We start from the raw sequence: 19,907 nt of genomic DNA, 5'->3' as shown, positions 1-19,907 counted from the left end.
TACAGTTTTGGAGACCGCACCTTCAAAAGGATATAAACAGAATAGAGTCGGTCCAGAGGGTAACTACTAAAATGATCAGGGTCTTCATTCTTAAGCATATGGGGGATATACTTAAAGATCTAAATACATATTCCCTAGAAGAAAGGCATGATAGGGAGATATGATAGAGACATTCAAATATCTCAAAGGTTTCCATGCACAGAAGGTGAGCCTTTTTCACTAGAAAGGAGTCTCTAGATTCTCTAGAACAAGGGATCATGAGATGAAGTTGAAAGGGGGTAGACTCAGGAGTAATCTTAGGAAATATTTCTTTACAGAGGGTGGTGAATGCATGAAAGAGACTCCCAGTGGAAGTGGTGGAGACAAAAACAGTATCTGAATTCAAGAAAGCATGGGATAAATGAAGGGGATTTCTAAGGAAGTGATGAGGATTATAATACTAAATTAATTCGACGGATGGGTAGACTAGATGGGCCATATGGTCTTTTTCTGCCGTCATGTTTCTCTGTTTCTATGTTGTTGCAACAGCACACAAATCCTCTCATTTTTTCTTGCATTTATTAAAATGCTAATAGAAACTATTTTCCTTTTTTACAGCTTTACCTTCACAAAATGGAAAAGTTGCTGTAGTGACTGGAGGTGCCAAAGGAATGGGCTTTTATACTGCAAGACACTTATCAAGACTTGGGATGCATGTTATAATAGGTACCGCAATTATTTGGATCATTAATTATTGTTATTTTATTTAGGGAGTAAATAGCTCCATAGTTTTCTCTTACCCCACTTGTACAGATGATGGACTAGTGAAGTGTTATGAACAGCCATGAGCTTGAAAGAAAGTATTAGAAGTTAGTTATAATTTTTTTGAAAGTATATAGAAAGATGAGATCTGTTTAATCATTGTGTTGGATGGTTTTCTTTGTTTTGCCTCACAGGAGCACTCCATATGGTTAATATTTACTATTAAATGATCTTAAAGTTGAAGTTATGGAATTTCTCTTCTTACTCATTTTAAATGCAATTGTATTTAATATTAGGTTGGCTATTCTTATTTTGGCAGAATGATAATCAATTTGTTATTTCTTAGCATATTCATAATGAAAATAGGATGAATAATAACATTGAGAGAAATATCACAGTACCACAGCAATGGAAATTCCAGGGCAATGTTCAGCTCAACACTTGGTGACTCTCTGGGCAAAATGAGAGAAAACAAGAGCCCAAATCCGTAAGGAAAGACTGGCCAAACATGTTTGTTTTGGTTTGATTCATTTTGGTGGTAATTTTAGTTTTGTTTCAGTTTGTTCTGATTTCTAAAATGTTGTTTATGCACACTACTCACCTTCATGCACAAAATGAACCAAACATTTTCATTCATTTTCAAAACACTATCCTTTTGGTTTATTACATTTAGTACAAGCCCAAAAGGGCCTGTTTAGGTCTGGATTACCCATTCATTTCAAACAAGTGCAGATCCCTACCAATCCTGCTACTGCTTAATTCAGACCGGCACAGAAATACTTCCTACCCTAACCCAGTGGCACACTGCATGTCCAGCACGTTCAGTGATGTCTCCCAAAATATGTTCCTCCCCCCCATTATGTGATTTTGGGATTCTATTTCCATCACACTATGAAATTTCATTGTGCTTGATGTGTTGATCGTCCTGTGGTGTTCTTTTTTTTTTTTTTTTTTTTTAATGACTCAGTACCTTTTGTACTTCCAGCTTAATCAGAACTAGTGCTGGGACCTGGCAACGTGAGCTTTCATTCACAACTAATTGGAAATGTTTCCCCTATTTTATATTCATTCTCTTCCCCTCCCCATACCTAGTCTGGCCATTGCGATGACAGTCTTCAGTCAGGGACCTTCCAAACCCCTGCTGTCATGGGCCCTGAATCTGACCACTAGATGTCACCCTTAAGCAATGACTATGATTCCCTCCCCTGCCTGATCTGACCTGGGGGGCTGAAGCCCTGACTCAGGGATCAAAGTAGGGGCCTTTCATGTGGCAGTGCACAACGTTGCCACCGAGTCAGTCTGTGGTTCCAAGAGGAGAGTTATTTTCATAGGCATTTACATGGGTAAAACAGTGCTTTACATGTTCAAATGGTTTGCTATAAAATTTCTTGCCTGATATGAGTCTGTCCTGTATGCACATGCATTTACCCGGACTGAGTGGAGGTGTTCCTGGGACAAGGAGCTGTGGAGGGGGTTTGAACTTCAGTGCATATAGAGGTAGATCTTAAAAGCCTGGCATGTGCATCGATTAGGAGATGCGTGCATACGTCGGGTTTTGCTCATGCAGCCCGAATTTTAAAAGCCGCCCAGATAGGCGCATTTCTCCTGCTGCACGCACATCTCACTTGATTTCAAACTGGGGCGTGGTCTGGGTGGGGCATAGGCATTTCAGGGGGTGGCCAAGAGACGTGCACATAAATACATATGCACCCAGGTCCTCTGCTATTTACTTCTGCTATTGAGGAGGTGTAACTGTGAAAAACAAAAACACTCAGCCATTTTGGAGGGGTTTAAAGAGTCTGCAGTAACTGGGGGGGAGTGCAGTCTATTAAACCAGAGAGGTTTAGAGGATCCAGCTCAACAGTGGGTGAAGTGGTGAGTGAACTGGTGAAACTGGTCGTGTCATGGACGTGTGCTGATTTTAAAATTCCCTGACTTATGCAGTAGAAACCCGATTTATGTGACTGGGTGCCCGCAAACATAAAATTGTGCATGTGCCCAGGCTATTTTATAACATGCGCGCAAGTTATAAAATGGCCTTGTATCTGGGTGCGTGCCGGCATATTCATGCCAAAAGACACCCATGCACCGGTTTGAAAGCTACCGTCCCTGCTTTGAATTTTCAAAGATAAGTTTCTTTCAAAATTTCCTACACGCAAATTAGCAGGTGCAATTGTGTGAGGCTAGGTTTGGTGGAATAATTTTCAAAGTGAACATATGCACACAAGTTTGTTTAGAAAATGGGTATAATTTTTGCATGTATTTTCTGGGGATGTGCAGGCCAAAAAATATTGTACCATTTTGTTTTGTTGGGAGTCTGAATTCCATGTCGATCAAGGGTTTTTTCGGTTTTGTTTTTCAGGTTATGGAAAATGGTGCACACCAAAAACGATACAAAATAAAGCACGTAGGGGTAGATTTTAAAACATTCGCGCGCACGTCCATGTGTGTGCGGTTCCCAGCGCACGCACATGGACGCGCTGATTTTATAACATGCGCGCACTGGCGGGCTCATGTTATAAAAATCCGTTGGCTGTGTGCACATGCATGCTGGATTTTAAAATCCGCACGCGAATGTGCGGGCGGCGTGTGCACGGGGCTGAATTTTTGCAAATTATGTGCAGCGATGCAATCGGGCCTTCCCCCGTTCCCTTCCCCCCTGCCTAATCTTCCTTCCCTTTCCCCTCTCCACCCCGACCCCTAACCCCTACCTGTCTACCTGAAAATTATTTATTTTTTCACTTACTGCTCCTCCCGAGTGGAAGTAGTTTGTGTGTGCTGGCCGGCTGCCGGCGTGCACTTCCCCGGGACAGCTGCTAATGGCTGCTATCCCGGCCGGCCTCCGTCCTGCCCCTCCTTGCTCCTCCCTGCCCAGACCACAGCCCTTTTTCAGGGCCTGGCACTTGGGCGCATCTCGGCATTGACGCGAGTGGTTGGGCTTTTTGAAAATGCGCGCTATGCGCATAAGGCTTGGCCACATGCATAAGTGCCGATTTTTACGCACGTGGCTGTTTTAAAATTCGGCCTATAATGTTGTTGACATTGTTTATGCCATTTCAAATAAAAACACATCCTAGCATTTGCCAAGTTTCTTATGTTCACTGTTAGAAAATTACCCCTTGTAATGTTAATTTTTATGAACATATTTAGGACTCCTAGTTCTCCATTTCAGACTTAAAAGACATGGAGACATAATGGATTAATTTGGTCTGTTTTTAACTTGAAAGCAGAAATATACAAATAGATGGTAACTTTCAAACTGGTGTACACTTTGGTTTGTGTGCGTCGACATGCGCCCAGAAATGCAGCCATTTTATAATTTGCGCGCGCATATGTGTACATATTACGAAATAGCCTGACCACGCATCGGTGCACCCGATTTTTAAATGGGCACCCACTTTTCCCGCAAAAGTTGGGGAATTTTAAAAGGGGCGCATGTCTACGCCATTGCCAGTTTCACTAGTTCATCCACCAGTTCTCCCAGTGGCAGATAGATCCTCCAACACCCCACCCCCCCAGTTACGCCAGACACTTTAAACTTCTGAGAAGTGTCTCTTTCTTTTTCTTTTTTAACATACACCTCATCCCTAGCAGAAGTAAACGTACATGCCGCTGCACTTCAGTGTGCACCCAGGCACATAAGTATGTATGCACATATCTCCTGGCCACACCCTGAAACACCCATGTTCCCTCCCAAAGCATGCCCATGCTCTGCACCCTTTTGACAACTTTTGAGAAGGGCACACTGTGAGAGATATGTGCGCATCTGGGCAGCTTGTAATATTCAGTGGGTGTGCATGAGTCCGACTTGTGCTCATATCTCCCCTGATTTTGGTGCACGTTGGGCTTTTAAAATTCACCTCCTAGGGAACAGTTGTGTTTACACACTGTCAGCTCTCTAGACTTTATTGATTCTTGATCAAAATATCTTTTTCTCCTATTAAATCTTGTGCATGCTTAAAGCTACCATATTATCAGCATCAAAGCAGCATTTTTTTCCATAGCCGAGCATTGTTAGTTGAGCCAGGCCAGGTTAAATAGCTCTTGTACCCTGTAATAGGTAATTTAGTTATGGAGTCAGTGGCCTTTTTCGGCTCACTTTCCCCAGTCATACCATTTGTGAAGATAAACTTGGGAAAATGCTGACTGTAGCTCAGTTTTATTAATGGAACAATTAAAAAGCGCTGAAGATAGCAGGAGTGATCTGGTATGATTTGTGTGAACAGGGCTATGATTCTATAGGGAGCTAGAAAACAACCCTTCCCTCTGGCAGTGCCTTCTGTCAAAAGAATAGGAGAATCTGAAGCCCATTCCTAAGATTAAACAAGAAATCAATTATCCTCAAGTCACAACACACACAATGTACCACTTTAAAGGTAGAAAGAAAGAATTACTTCATTTTGATTGGTTTGAGTTGAACATACATTTCTCACACAGTTCTAATGAGAAAGTAGAGGTGCACATAGAGATCACCTGAAGTGAAGAAAGACAAGAAATTGGGATAGATAAAATTGGAAGGGAGGGTACTATGGGACTGCTGACATTTACAGCTAAAGATGAGGTTCAGGCAGTGGTCAGCCGAAGGTGCTTGAGAAGTTAAAGGAAGAAGAATTCAGGAAAACAAAAGTCTTGGAAGAGTAAGTGAGAAGAAGAAACATTTTTATTTTGTTTTTCATTTCATTTTTGGGGGTTCAATTTCTACTAATTTTGTTTCGTCAAATGTTTATTTTGTGGTCGCGCCAGAGTTAATTAACTCCAGTGCATTCACCCCAGCAGATGGTGCCATTATGATGCATGGCATGGTACATCAAAATGGCACCGTCCACTGGGATGAAGTCACCGGAGTTAATTAACTCTGGTGCGACCCCAGCGAATGGCGTCATTTGGCTTTAAGCGCCGAAGAAAGGAGCTCCCAGACCTGGGCTTTGAGCCCTGGGTCTGACCCTGGGATGAGGCCCAGGTGTTGGGACTTGGCCTTTGGGCTGAGGCCCTGGCATTGGGCCTGGGTCTGGGCCAAGGTCTTGGTGTCTGGACCTGGTCTCCGTGTTGAGTCACAGCCTTGGGCTTGGGCCTAGGCCAATGCCTAGGTGTCAGGACTCATCCTTTGGCCTGGATCCAGGATGAGGCACCGGTGTCGGGCCTGGTCTCCACATCAGGCCCTGATGTCAGGCCTGGGTCTGGGCTGAGGCTCAGGTGACCTTGGGTTTATAGTGTCTAATGATCTGAAGATGGCGAAGCAATGTGACAAGGCGATAGCTAAAGCCAGAAGAATGCTGGGCTGCACTGAGAGAGGAATAACCAGTAAGAAAAAGGAGGTGATAATCCCCTTGTATAGGTCCTTGAGGAGGCCTCACCTGGAGTACTGTGTTCAGTTATGGAGACGGAGACCCTCCCCTACCATTTTTGTTGCCCTTCTCTGGACCGCCTCCATCCTATCTCTGTCCCTTTTGAGATACTGTCTCCAAACATAAAGTTTTATTCCTAATTCACAAATCTCTCTACAATGAAAAGATTGAATGGTTAACTTCAGCTTTACATTTTCATATCCATCAAATGGCTCTGTATTTAACAGGCAACCAATGAAGGTCCTTTAATATTGGCGTAATATGGTTAGATCTAGTTCTAGTTAACAGTCTGGCCGCAGAGTTCTGTAACATTTGTAACGGTTTTGTAACATTCACTGGTAAGCCTAAAAACATTGAATTACAGTAATCTAATTTTGATAAAACAAGAGCTTGTAAAACAGTTCTAAAATCTTTTGGAAATAAAAGAGGCTTCTCAACTTTTCATCTTTTACAATCCTAACACTGGGAATAGCTGTTGCCAAGCACATGTTCTCCGAATAGCTAATCAGAGCATAGCATGGACTGTATTGCCCATTACTATGCTCTGATTGGCCTCCATATCCCAGATCCTGTCAAAGCTTATCAAGTAAGAGCCATGGCTACCTCAGTGGCTCTCCTAAGAGCTGTGTCCATTGAAGACATCCGCAAAGCTGCAACCTGGTCATCAGTTCACACCTTCATGTTCCATTGCTGTCTAGACAATCTTTCCAGATGTCAGCTTTTGGCAAACAGTTTTGCACAGCCTATTCACATAGTAGACTACTCTTCAACTCTTCATGGGGTGGCAGGTCGCTTTTTAGTAAGTGCTTCACCATGCAACCTTCAGCTGGTACTCTCCACATGCCATGGCTTGTTTATCCTTGCTTGTCAATAGAGAAAGCAAGTTTGCTTATCGTAAAGGGAGTTTTCCATAAACCACTGGATGACGAACCCACCTCCCTAAAGAGGCAACTACCTAGAAGTTGGTTTAAGCTCTACAATTAACAGGGGTTCATGAGGCAGCATGCATATGGGAATTCCCACACGTGCTCAGTAGTAAAACTTTATTGAATTAGAGAGATGGGTACATTTGGCACTGTCGGATGACATCACCCTACATGTCATGTAATTCACCTGCTGTTTACTTACTATTTGGGGGGTGATAGAATTGGGCTGGGGAAAACATTTAAGCATACTTTCATTTTTCAGGGGCATGTGTAACTTTTTGCGTATGTGTGTATTGGACAGCCTACAAACTTTCAAAGCAGACTTATGTGGTTTGAAAATTCAGGCTGAAGTCTGCAGGTAAAAAGTACTTGCAGATTTTAAACTTACATACAATGTTATAAACTATACTCTCAAAGTAATTCAGTTCTGCAAGGTAGGGGATGAAAAATGAATTTTATTACAGTGAAATTTAGAGTTTGCAATTATGTGTGTATGTGTGTGTACAGGGTGGGGGCAGTAAAGGGGGAATTTTTTTTAACCTAGTCAAAATAGATAAATATGAATAAATCATGGGAAAAGAGGAGGAAGGATTACAAATATTTGATTCAAGGATGTCTTTTAATCATAAATGGGATTTAATTCATTCATTAATTTAATTAAGTTAATATCCTGCTTTCAGATAAATTCAATAAAAAGAGTTCAATTACAATAAACAGACTGAAAAATAATCATACAACTGAAAAGAAGGTAGTACATTTAATTCAAATCCAATTAGCCTTTTCAGGTAAGAAGGTTGTTCGTAAATATTACAGGCGGCTTGCCATTTTGCTACTTGTTCCTCTTCTTCCAACTGTACCAGCAGCTTCTGAGGGTGAAGCATCAAATGGGGTGTGCTAGTGGACGGAACTGAAACTTTCATACTTGGTCAAGACAGAAGCCTTGTCGGTTTCATCATCTCCTGATGGTTCCTGTCTACCGTCTCAGCAGCTATGATTCTAGCTATTACACTATGAAATACAGCAACAACTAGAAGTGCTTACAGAAATATAGGCCCTCACGTAGCCAGGACTGTCTTGCTCGTGTTGGAACAGATCTGTGTGCTGAGTTGGTGGTGGCGGGGGTCGGCGAACTATCCAAAAAAGCTGTTGGAGGCCAGATATTCATGCCACAGCAAAGCTGGTGTTGGTGGTTGTTTGGATTATTGTGCGACTCCGTGATTGAATATACGAGGGGAGGAATGCTAGGTGTAAGCTTAAAAAGGGGATCTTGCATGCTCAGCTACTCAGAAGTGTGTAGTACAATAGAAGAAAATAACACAACCTGTCTTGGATAACAGGTGATACCTTACAGGCACGGTTGTTAAAGATCTTTTATACAAGGGAACGAGGTTGGTAGTTATGTAGTGAAATATATTATTGGCAGCGTGAACAGAAATAAATGGTGAACTGGATGAACCAGCTGGTATTTTTCTACAGTCATCTACTATGTTACGATGTAGTCTATACTTCGAATAAAATTTTATTAATTTTAGGACCCCAAGATTTCTGGCAAATGACCAGCATAAATACAATATCTACAAACAAACTGTAGGTAGTTATGTAAATATTGATCACTGGATTCAGCAGCAATACCTTGGCTTTGTTGCCTTAAGATCCTAGAAGATTAAAATCTATTTCCATATACTGTTGCCAGGATTTTGGCATCATGTTGGCCTCCTGTCTTGCTGCAAATGATCTTAATAGTTAAGGTAAGTATGTGTGGTCTCTTGACATTTCATATGGAACATAATCTATCCTTTTTTTGTCCTCTTGATCTTCTTTTGCTTATCTTTTGCTTATCACCTCCATGATCTGAAAGGATGATTTGCATAAAAAGGGTTACCTTCTTTGCCTAGTAATCAGCATCACCAACTGATTCTATGGAATAAGTTAAATGCACTGTTTCAAATAATACTAATTGATTAGGAAAAATCAGCTCGCTAAACATAAAGATTCGATTAGGGCTTTGATTCATGTAATTGTTTTTCCTTAATATCTAAAGGGCACAAAGTAGTAGATTTACCTTTCCATTCATCGTCAACTTCTGCTGCTCTGGATGACCAGAAGGCATGCAACAAGAAAAGCGCAGATCTCTTTTAATCCAATTTAAGGACAAAACCAAAAATCATTAAATAGAAAATTCTCTCCTATTTTCCTAATCAGAAGAGGTGGTTGCATTAGAAGAAATACATGTCAGTCTAAGGGGCTATCCTAATATGACAAATTGAAATAGGAAAATTAGGAGAAATAAAAGCAGTACTGACAGTACTGGATTAAAATATACTCGGCTGTTATCATATCCTTCAATAAAATCTGAAATCCGGATGGCTTCCACCACTGCTGTGACAGTGTTGTAGCTGGGTCTTCCTTCTCCTCCATATATTTTTGGGCCTTCCATCTGATCAGCTTTTCTCAGTTTCATGAACTTTTTTTGCTAAGCCCAGAGTATGTATGTGCTCCTGGATTTTTTTCTTTGTTTGTTTTTCTTGCCAAGGCATCTTTTTAAGACACAGTCATTTTTGGCACAGAAGTGCCAAAAGTTTTGGCTTTGTTGGCAACTACATTTTGCACTACAAAATCCAGTTCTACTTCAGAAAATATAACTTTCCATTTTTGTGGCCTCCTCCTGCCTAGAACTGCTTTTTCTTTGGATCATGATTACAAACTGTAGCTCAGCAATTATCCTTTGCAGAAATCTGTACCAGCCTGCAAACTAAAGCTTGGATGCTTTTTCACACTTCCATGCAGAAAGCAATGCATGTTCAATGTGAAAACTTAACAAAGCTCTCACAAGAAATGGCATAAAAACCTGAAGAAAAATATGATGATGAAAAGTACACTTATTCTATATATTTCCATGTGTATAATCATACATACAGTCTTTGCACTTTGTATGATATTTCCTGTGTAAGTTGCTTGTAAGCTTAAATCAACCTCGGTGATTAATAGACGAGAAAGCATAAATATTAATATGAGAATTTTAATAGCATTTTCAAATAGTGTATATTATCATAGATGTTTTGTCTTTTAATTAAAAATCGTGGCATAAATTATTCACATCCTGGATTTGAAGATTAGAGGCCAATTAAAAGCATTTGTTTTGTCTGTTTTCTATTTTTATTAAAAGTAATTTGGGAGCTTTGTGAAAGGTACTGTAATCAGATTAGAAATGAATAATGCCCTTTAATTAGCCACACCACAAAGCAGACCAAGGATCTTTATCAACAGAAATCTGAAAATGTACCTTGGACCTTGTTTTAAAGCAGTTATCAGGGTGAGAGTCTAGAGCAAGCCTTATGTGTATTCAATGCCATGTTGGGTCAGACCTAGGTCCATAGACCTAGCATGGGAGTCACAAGTAGGCGGCAGATGTCAAAAAGTAGATCCATTTATTGCTGATCCCTCTCAGGGATAAGCAATGGCTTTCTCAAGTCTTCCTGGCTAATAATTGTTATGGATGTTTCCATCAGGAATGTGCCCAAATCATAGTTGCCTTGAACAGGACCTCTGACAATGGATTCAACAGCATGATTTTGTGTGTCCTTTATTTATCCATTCCACCCTACTCATGATTTTATAAACCTTTATCATGTCCCCTCTGTATTTATTTATTTATTTATTTGAGGCGTTTTATATACCGTTATTCGGTAAAGCCATCATAACAGTTTACATAGTGAACAATTTTATCAAGGAAGTTTTGAGATATCATAACAGAGTGAACAATTACAGTAATAAACATAGCATCACAAGTCTCTGAAGTAATATAAGGTTGGATGAGGAGGGAAGCATGTTAGGTTGTAGATTATAGTTATGAGTTCATTTGGGAGTTGGTATGAGCAGATGATTGGGGGTCCGTGAAGAATTTTCGAAACAGTAAAGTTTTTAGGTCTTTTTTGAAGGTTTTTATGTTGTGTTGAGTTCTTAGGTCTTCAGGTAGAGTGTTCCAAAGATTGGGGGAGGCGATGGAGAAGGCTCTCTCTTGTTGTTGTTAGATGAGCATCTTTGATAGTGGGGATTAATAAGTAGTTTGAGTTATTGGAGGGTAGGTTTCTTGAGGAGTTTTGAAGAGTTATGTTAAGGGTGTTTAGCCCTTGATGATCATTATTAAGAATTTTGTGGATGATAGTCATGGATTTGTATGCGATTCGTGCAGTAATAGGGAGCCAGTGAAGAGAGGACAAAATGGGCGTAATTTCTTTTTGTTCCAGTTAGGACTCTAGCAGCGGAGTTCTGTAGAGCCTTAACCTGTTAAATCTTTCTTCATAAGGGAGTCGTTCCACCCCCTTTATCACTGCTGTTGCCCTTCTCTGTACCTTATCTAGCTGTATGTCCTTTTTGAGATGGGGGTAACCAGAACTGCGCACAATACTCTAGGTGTGGTTACACCATGAATCGAGACAGAGGCATTATGATATTGTCTGTTTTATATTCCAATCCTTTCCAAATAATTTCTAACATTCTATTTGCTTTCTTGGTCACTGCCGCACACTGAGCTGAGGATTTCAAAGATTTCAAATAATTAGCCCTTTCGCTGAGACTGACGAATAGGTTTCCAAGTAACATTAACTGTAATGTGGACAACCATTCATCAGGTCCATGCAATTTATTTAGAAACACAGGGCTTCATTTTCTACCCAGTGCAAATATCTATAAAATCTAGTTGGAAGACATTCTTCTGAGAAACAGAGAAATAACTACAGAGTTGGAGTAGAAAGCAGCCAATTATTTCTAGTTTGTGTGCCCAATTTTCCTTTTTTTTCCTCTCTCTATCATATATTGTACAATTGGAACAAACTGATAATTTCTTCACTACATCCAATTCTGTTCTCACAATTCTGACTCTCTCCCTCCCCCTTAACATTTACTTCAAAACTTTTAACATTCTCTTCAATGGGGATGGGCATTCGGGAGAAACAAAATAGGAAATTAGATGAAATTTCCTATTTCATTTAATTTAGTTATCAAAGAGAAAAGATAGAAAATCCCGACAACATTTTTTTGGTTTTCACATTTTGTTTTGAAAACTAAATTGATCCGTCAGGCCTAGGCCTAGGCCCAGGCCTGAAACTGGGGCCTCGTCTATGGAATAAGCCCGAAACCCAAAGCAAAGGCCTCGGCCTAGGCTAGAGTGAGATGCCGAGGCCTGGGCCTAGACCTAGGCCCAAGGCTGGGGCCTCGCCTAGGCATAGGCCGCGCTCCAAAGCACGAACCACAGCCTAAACCTGAGCGCGACACCAGGATCTTGGCTGAGGCCCAGGCCTATCTCCGAGGACCTTGACCAAACCCCAAAAATATTAAAAAAAAAACTTACCTGCTCTGGGGATCCAGAATCGCAATCCAGGCAAAGGTCCAACATAGAAACTTAGAAATGATGGCAGAAAAGGTCCAAACGATTCATCCAGTCTGCCCAGCAAGCTTATGGGAGCATCTGCCACTTCATATAGGTCATCCCCATACTTAGTTTCACAGACCGTCAAAGTTGGGCCCTTGTTGGTTGCTGTCTGAGTCCAATTCCCCATTACCTCTTGCCATTGAAGCAATATTGGAGTTGCATCAAAAGTATCAGGCTTATTAGTTAAGGGTAGTAACAGTCACATCAGCAAGTTACCCCCATGCTTATTTGCTTTCCTAGACTGTAAAATTCAATGTCCTTGTTGTTTGCTGTCTGAATCTAATTCCTCTTTTCCTCTTTTCCCCCTGCCATTAAAGCAGAGCGCAATAATGAAGTTACATCAACAGTATGAAAGTTTATTGGTTAAGGGTAGTAACTGCACACCAGCCATTTAACCCCATGCACTGTTTTCTTCATTTCCATCCTCTAGCCTTTAGGGATTCACAGTATTTATCCCATGCCCCTTTAAAATCTTTCACTGCTTTTGTCTTCACCACCTCCTCCAGAAGGGCATTCCAGGCATCCACCACCCTCTCCATGAAGAACTATTTCCTGACATTGGTTCTGAGTTGTCCTCCCTGGAGTTTCATTTCGAGACCCTTAGGTCTACTGATTTCTTTCCAACGGAAAATAAGAACATAAGAACATAAGAAAATGCCATACTGGGTCAGACCAAGGGTCTGTCAAGCCCAGCATCCTGTTTCCAACAGTGGCCAATCCAGGCCATAAGAACCTGGCAAGTACCCAAAAACTAAGTCTATTCCATGTTACCATTGCTAATGGCAGTGGCTATTCTCTAAGTGAACTTAATAGCAGGTAATGGACTTCTCCTCCAAGAACTTATCCAATCCTTTTTTAAACACAGCTATACTAACTGCACTAACCACATCCTCTGGCAACAAATTCCAGAGTTTAATTGTGCGTTGAGTAAAAAAGAACTTTCTCCGATTAGTTTTAAATGTGCCCAATGCTAACTTCATGGAGTGCCCCCTCTGATTCACATCTACCCATTCTAGACCTCTCATGATTTTAAACATCTCTATCATATCCCCCCTCAGCCGTCTCTTCTTCAAGCTGAAAAGTCCTAACCTCTTTAGTCTTTCCTCATAGGGGAGTTGTTCCATTCTCCTTATCATTTTGGTAGCCCTTCTCTGTACCTTCTCCATTGCAATTATATCTTTTTTGAGATGCAGCAACCAGAATTGAACACAGTATTCAAGGTGCGGTCTCACCATGGAGCGATACAGAGGCATTATGACATTTTCCGTTTTATTCACCATTCCCTTTCTAATAATTCCCAACATTCTGTTTGCTTCCGCAGCACACTGAACTGACTATTTCAATGTGGTATCCACTATTTATTTATTTATTTATTTAACACTTTTTTTTATACCAACCTTCATAGTAATAACCATATTGGATCGGTTTACATTGAACAAGGGTATAAACTGAAGCGACAACTAAAGTAATTAAACAATAGAGGTGAAAAAGGCAAAATTACATTCAACAAGGAGTAAGAACTTGGAAGCTTAAATAGCTGGAAAGAAGGTAAGGCAGGTAGTAATTATAAAATAATACAATACAGAATACGGGTTAAAGCTTAATGTGCTTTAACCTGGAAGTGCCAGAGTCCATCATTCAGGAGGAGAAAGAAAGACACCATAGATCTCTTTCTTGGGTTGTAGCACCTAATATGGAACCCAACATTGTGTAATTATAGCATGGGTTATTTTTCCCTATATGCATCACCTTGCACTTATCCACATTAAATTTCATCTGCTATTTGGATGCCCAATTTTCCAGTCTCACAATGTCTTCCTGCAATTGTTCACAATCTGCTTGTGATTTAACTACTCTGAACAATTTTGTGTCATCTGCAAATTTCATTATCACACTCGTCGTATTCCTTTCCAGATCATTTATATATATATATATATATATATTGAAAAGCACCGGTCCAAGTACAGATCCCTGAGGCACTCCAATGTTTGTTGATTATCCATCATTAAAACCTTTCAGGTATCTGAAGGTCTATCATATCTCTCCTGCACCTCCTCTCCTCCAGGGTATACATATTTAGGTCCTTCAACCTTTCCTCATAAGTCATTTGACGGAGACCCTCCCCCACCATTTTTTTTGCCCTTCTCTGGACCACCTCCATCCTATCTCTATCCCTTTTGAGATACCATCTCCAAACATAATCCCTAATTCACAAATCTCTCTACAATGAAAAAATTGAATGGTTAACTTCAGCGTTACATTTTCATATTCCCGCAAGAATTACAAGATCAGCTGGTATAGGGATGTTGCCTATCCCATTCCCCCAAAATTGCTCATCTAAATAATGTACGAGAAAGGGCGATTTCCATTGCTGGGCCCATAGTGTGGAATTCTCTACCACAGGATTTGCAGATGGAATCAGACATTAAAATATTTAAAAAGGATGTTAAAACTTGGCTATTCCAACAGGCCTTCCAAGAGTTTTAATTTAACTTAATGATTTTATACCCTTTTTAATATTTAGTATTTATTTATCTTATTACTGCTCTTAATTTTCTGAATCTTTAAGCATTTTAAATTTTATACTTTATTTTATTATTTTAATTGTTTTATTTTCTATTATGAAATTATGTATTTATATCTTTTCTTTTAACTTTGGAAATGCGAATATTTTTAAATGAATATTTGATAACAAGTGTAAACCAATGTGATATGTTCTCATGAAACACCGGTATATAAAAATCAATCAATAAATAAATGATGATGCAGTTAAGTTCTCTTTAAATAATATGCCAAGGCGCTTTTTGTTGTGAAAATGCAGGAGGCTGTTCCATTTCTGAGGAATTGTGTGCCCCTGGGCAACGAAGCAGTCGCAGAGGAGCTCTGGCAAGCGCCGAGGCAGGTAAATGGGCTGGTGTTGCTAGAAGTACTGGAAGTAGTGTCCTGACTTCTGCTGAATCTGTACACAGCAAAGAGACCCAACAACGCAATGTTGGTCTCTGGAGTAGTCCTCCGACCACTCGAAAGCCCTTTCAGACCTGCTGCATGGGAGCAGCAAATGTGACAGGACGGACAGTGGATGAAAGAAGAAGTCATCAAACGAAGACACAGGATACGTGAGGGCTTCACGGAGACGATAACAATATGTAAGTTGATTGAAGAGAATGAATCAATATATAGAGTTGATGAAGAAGGACTGAGATGAACTCAGAGTTGCTAGAAGACAAGGACTCTGACAGAGTCAGAAGCCACTATACTGAATAGGTACTACCACTTTCCGTGCCCTACACAGCCGATGAGGGCTGGTTGCAGACCACGCCGGCAGGCACACCCTACACAGCCAGCCAGGGCTGGTCACGGACCATGCCGTGGTTCCCCCACACAAGTTGATAGAAGATTCCAACGAAGACTCAGACGAGGCTTGCACCAAGGCGCACCATGCACAGCCAATCAAGGCCAGACATGGGAGACGTCAATGGAACAAGGATTAGTGAGAATCCACCGCATAGGAACAGACGAAAGGGAACTCCGAAGGTCCGGTAGGAGAAGAGGTTCAGGATCCAAGGGCTCGGAGGACCTGAGGCTAAAAGCTCAACGAGGGACTCGGAGCGGGTACAATAAAAACCGGAACCCTCTGGAGGCTTAAGCTGTTGTAGCGGAGAGGATCCTGAGTTGAGAAGAACAGGATGAAGTTATCTGGAGATGAAGACATTGGAAAATGAAGAGGAATCCAGGAGATCTGAAGAACGACACATCCGCAGATCCAATGAGACGGATGAAGGAAACATCAGGACAAATGAAACATGACGAGACAAGAGACCATGATGAAGACATCTGAACGAAGACACGGGATCCCACGAAAAACAGAGTGCCAATGAGAAGCTGGAAATGAAGTCCTAATCAGGACCTGCTCCTTGCGAAGGCAAGGTGGAAGTGAAGCCAGGCCCTTTTTATAGGGCTAAAGAGGAGACTCCCTTGACGACATCAGATGTGCACCACCCCCTGGCTGTACCTTTAAGAGAGGAGAGGAGACGTGGCTTCGCCCCTTAGGAGAAGATGGACAGGGCCTTGAAGAGCAGCGTCCCTACCGCTGAAGACTGCAGGAGCAGGAACCAGGCCGCAGGGCAGGCCACAGGATAGATGACGGCTCCCTGCCTCAGAGGTTGAACCGAGGATGGCTCCAGGCACCAAGTGAGGCCGGGGATGATAGCCTACTCCCCACGGAGGAACCAGAGGTAAGTTGGTGGCCTCTGGGCCATATGAGAATGCTGACAGCTGCCCCCTGACCGCATTGGAGAGCTGTTGGCGGCTCCCAAGTTGCAGGGCTGCAGTAGCATGGCTCCAGCCACGCTAAGAGAATGTCAGCAGCCTCCAGGCCATGGAAGGTATCACAGCGCGGCTTCAGCTGCATAAAGAGCGGGTCGGCGGCCTCTGGGCCGCAAGAATTACAGAAACGCAGCTCCAGCCGCTTGAGGAGAGCGTCGGCAGCCCAGATTGCAGGGAAAGCTGAAGCAGCATGGCTCCAGCCACACTGAGGAAGCAGCAGCACAGAGAAAGAAAAAAAAAAAGAAAAGAAAAAAGGGTGAGAGACTGCCCAAACAGGGCAGAATCGCAACACTTTTACAGTCCAGCGAATAGAAGACCTTCTCCACATTTTCTGCATGAAGTCTTGGAAAGAACATGGTTAAAACAATGGTTTGATTCAGATAGAAGGCTGAAACTATTTGTGGAAAAATTTGGGGTGAGTGTGGTGCGCCATTCTGTTGTAGAAAAACTGCAGGTACGCAGAGTAATGAGCCAATGCTTGAAGCTCATTGACTCTTCTAGCCGAAATGATGATAACTAGAAACACCACTTTATTTATGTATTTATTAATTTTCTAGGAATACAGCAGCTAGTAACAAATAGCAAAACACTCATAACAATCTTCCATTTTACAAACCCCTCCCCCCCCCCCACCCACCCTCCCTGATTCCTCTTCCCTAAGTCCAAAAGAAGAAGTTGGGGCTAGTTCAACCTCAGAAATGGTGTTGGTAAAGAATTTATGATTGATTGTTCCGTGCAGTTTCCGCTAGACTTTTGATAGGATCTGGTGTTGTCCCCTCTCTGGTGTTGGCTTTCCGAGTTTGTTTCCAAGGGTCTCTATAATGTCCAATACGAGGAGTAAGATAGGCAATAAAAGCAGCCCAAATTAAAGAGATATTTACAGACTTCCTTGGCATGGCTGACATAAGAACAGCATGTTCCATAGAGCAGAGCTGCACCAATCTTTTAAACCACTGTTCGTGACTGGGGCTGCAGGCATCAAGCCAGGTGGCCAGAATGATCTGCTTTCCCACCAACCAGCCCGTAAAACAAATAAGCGTTCTGGGGTGGATAGCCTCACATAATTTGAGTCTCCTGTACCAGAAAGCCAGAGATTAGGGTTTGGTGGTAGAGACTTTTTTAAAAAAATGGAGCAAGCATCACTTATTTCCAAAAATTTGAAAAAGGCACACAGTCCCAAAAACAATGAAAATAATCACTATCACATGTGCCACACTTGGTGCATTTTGGGGACTGATTAATTTTCATTTGGTGGGCTCGCAGGGGAGTAATATAGCCTTGCCATAGAAATTTCCATTGCGTTTCTTGTAACAGTATATTGTCTGACACCACAGCCAAATCAGCAAAGCAGTTCTCAAACTCTACAAGTGTTAAAGAAAAAAGGGACCATGCCATCCATCTGGCATATATTGAAGTTAAAAGTGAGAATTCTGACATCCCCATCACTTTCTTGTAATAGTAAGAAACTGCAGAGGCACTTCTGTTCTCCAATTGGACTATAGCCCTCAATTTTTTGTACTTCTAAAGTATCAGCTAGGAAAGGTTGGGTGGACTTTATAAAATGAGTATCTTGGAGATATGCAAATACGTTCATGGCTGGAAGTACGTATCGTTGTTTAAGTGTGTGAAAAGGAAGGATAACTCCTGTTACCCCATCATACATATCATATATGTAAGTAAGCCCCAATTTTCGCAATCTCTGAAAAACTCCACACCCTCTCCCCGGGAGAAATAAATCATGACCCGGAAACACCATTTTAAGGAACGTAAAGGAAGCTGAATCTAATGGTTTGTAGGGTGGCTTCATCAGTTGCGCCAAGATGACATTAAGATCCCATGGCATCAATGTTTTGGCAGATGGAGGTCTTGTATGTCACAAGCTTTTCATGAATTTCAAACCAGAGGATGTTTGAAGATTGGCTTCCTGTCCACTTGAGTGAGGTAAGTGATAATTGCACTGAGATGCAACTTGAATGAAGACGTACTGAGGCCTGAAGAAGAGAAGGAGAACAAGTACTGAAGTAGATCCTTTTGAGTATAGGCAAACAGGTTCAAAGATTCTGCTTGACACTGAGATGAACATGTTTCCATTTAAAATTGTATGATCTAATAGATTGCTTCCTGGCCAAAATCACATTGTCCTTAACTTCCTTGGAGAGTGACAGTGATGAGACTATCAAGCTCTCAACATCCATGCTGTCAAGTTAAGGGAGGAGAGGTTTGGATGATAGATGACTGGCTCAAGAGGAGCCCCCTCTTGAGCCACTAGAGCCAGATCAGATTCCAGGTGAGCAGATTTACAGCCTGACAAGGTAAGAGAACCACAGTTGCCTGGGCCATTCTAGAGCAATTAGGATAAGGTGTGCCCAGTCTTTGAGTGCTTTCTGCATTGTTCTCGCTACCAACAGAAGTGGAGGAAAGGCATTTAGCAGATCCTCATCCCACTTATTTAGAAAAGCATCCTGAGCAGATCTGAACCTGCTTTGAAGAATGGAGAAAAATTTATCAATTTTCGTTTTATTCTCTGATGTGAATAAATCGATTGATGGGCAACCCAAGAGGTCAAATAGCCTGCCTACCACACTATGGTCTAGAGATCACTCATGAGAACAAAAGCTCTGCTGAAATGATCTACCATCATGATGGAGATCCTGGGAAGGTAAAGTGTTTGGAGAAAAGCTCTGTGGCTGTGTTAGGACTTGTGGGTATGTGGGCCCTGGGCCGAGGTGAGAGATGGTACCACCCACGGGGAGGAGCCCCGTGAGCCTCACCGTGAGGAGGCGAGGTCTCAGCTGCTAGATGCATAGAACAGCAGGAACTGGAGAGAGAGCAGAGAGAGAGAGAGAGCTGGAAGGACAGAAGGAGCTAAAGAGGATGGCCCCAGGGGGTGGAGCCATGGAGCGTCAGCATCGGGCGCTGACATCAGATACACCTCAGAAGTCCTTGAGTCTCTGTAGAGAAGTAGTGTGACACTGCTATATATAAGCATATATATCTTTCAAATCCAGGGCACACATCCAGTCTCCCATGTGAATGAAGGGCAGGTTGGTGTGGAAGGAATTCATTTTGAACTTCTCCTATAACAGGCATTTGTTCAGTCTTGTAAATCTAGAATGAGTCTCATTCCCCCTGATTTCT

At 41.8% G+C, this 19,907-nt stretch overlaps 1 protein-coding gene across 1 annotated transcript in view; it reads left to right on the top strand.

Annotated features, from left to right (window-relative positions):
• Positions 1-497: 497 nt before the first annotated feature.
• Positions 498-19,907, top strand: part of DHRSX (dehydrogenase/reductase X-linked) — a 363,656-nt gene continuing 344,246 nt past the window's right edge. The window contains exons 1-2 of the mRNA XM_029603254.1: positions 498-507; positions 598-705. Of these exons, the coding sequence (XP_029459114.1) occupies positions 498-507; positions 598-705 (118 nt within the window). The remainder of the gene's footprint in view (positions 508-597; positions 706-19,907) is intronic.

The sequence above is a fragment of the Rhinatrema bivittatum genome, chromosome 5, assembly GCF_901001135.1.
Source record: "Rhinatrema bivittatum chromosome 5, aRhiBiv1.1, whole genome shotgun sequence".
Lineage (NCBI taxonomy): Eukaryota > Metazoa > Chordata > Amphibia > Gymnophiona > Rhinatrematidae > Rhinatrema > Rhinatrema bivittatum.
Note: the sequence above shows the minus strand (reverse complement) of the source record. Positions and strands in the feature narration are given on the sequence as shown.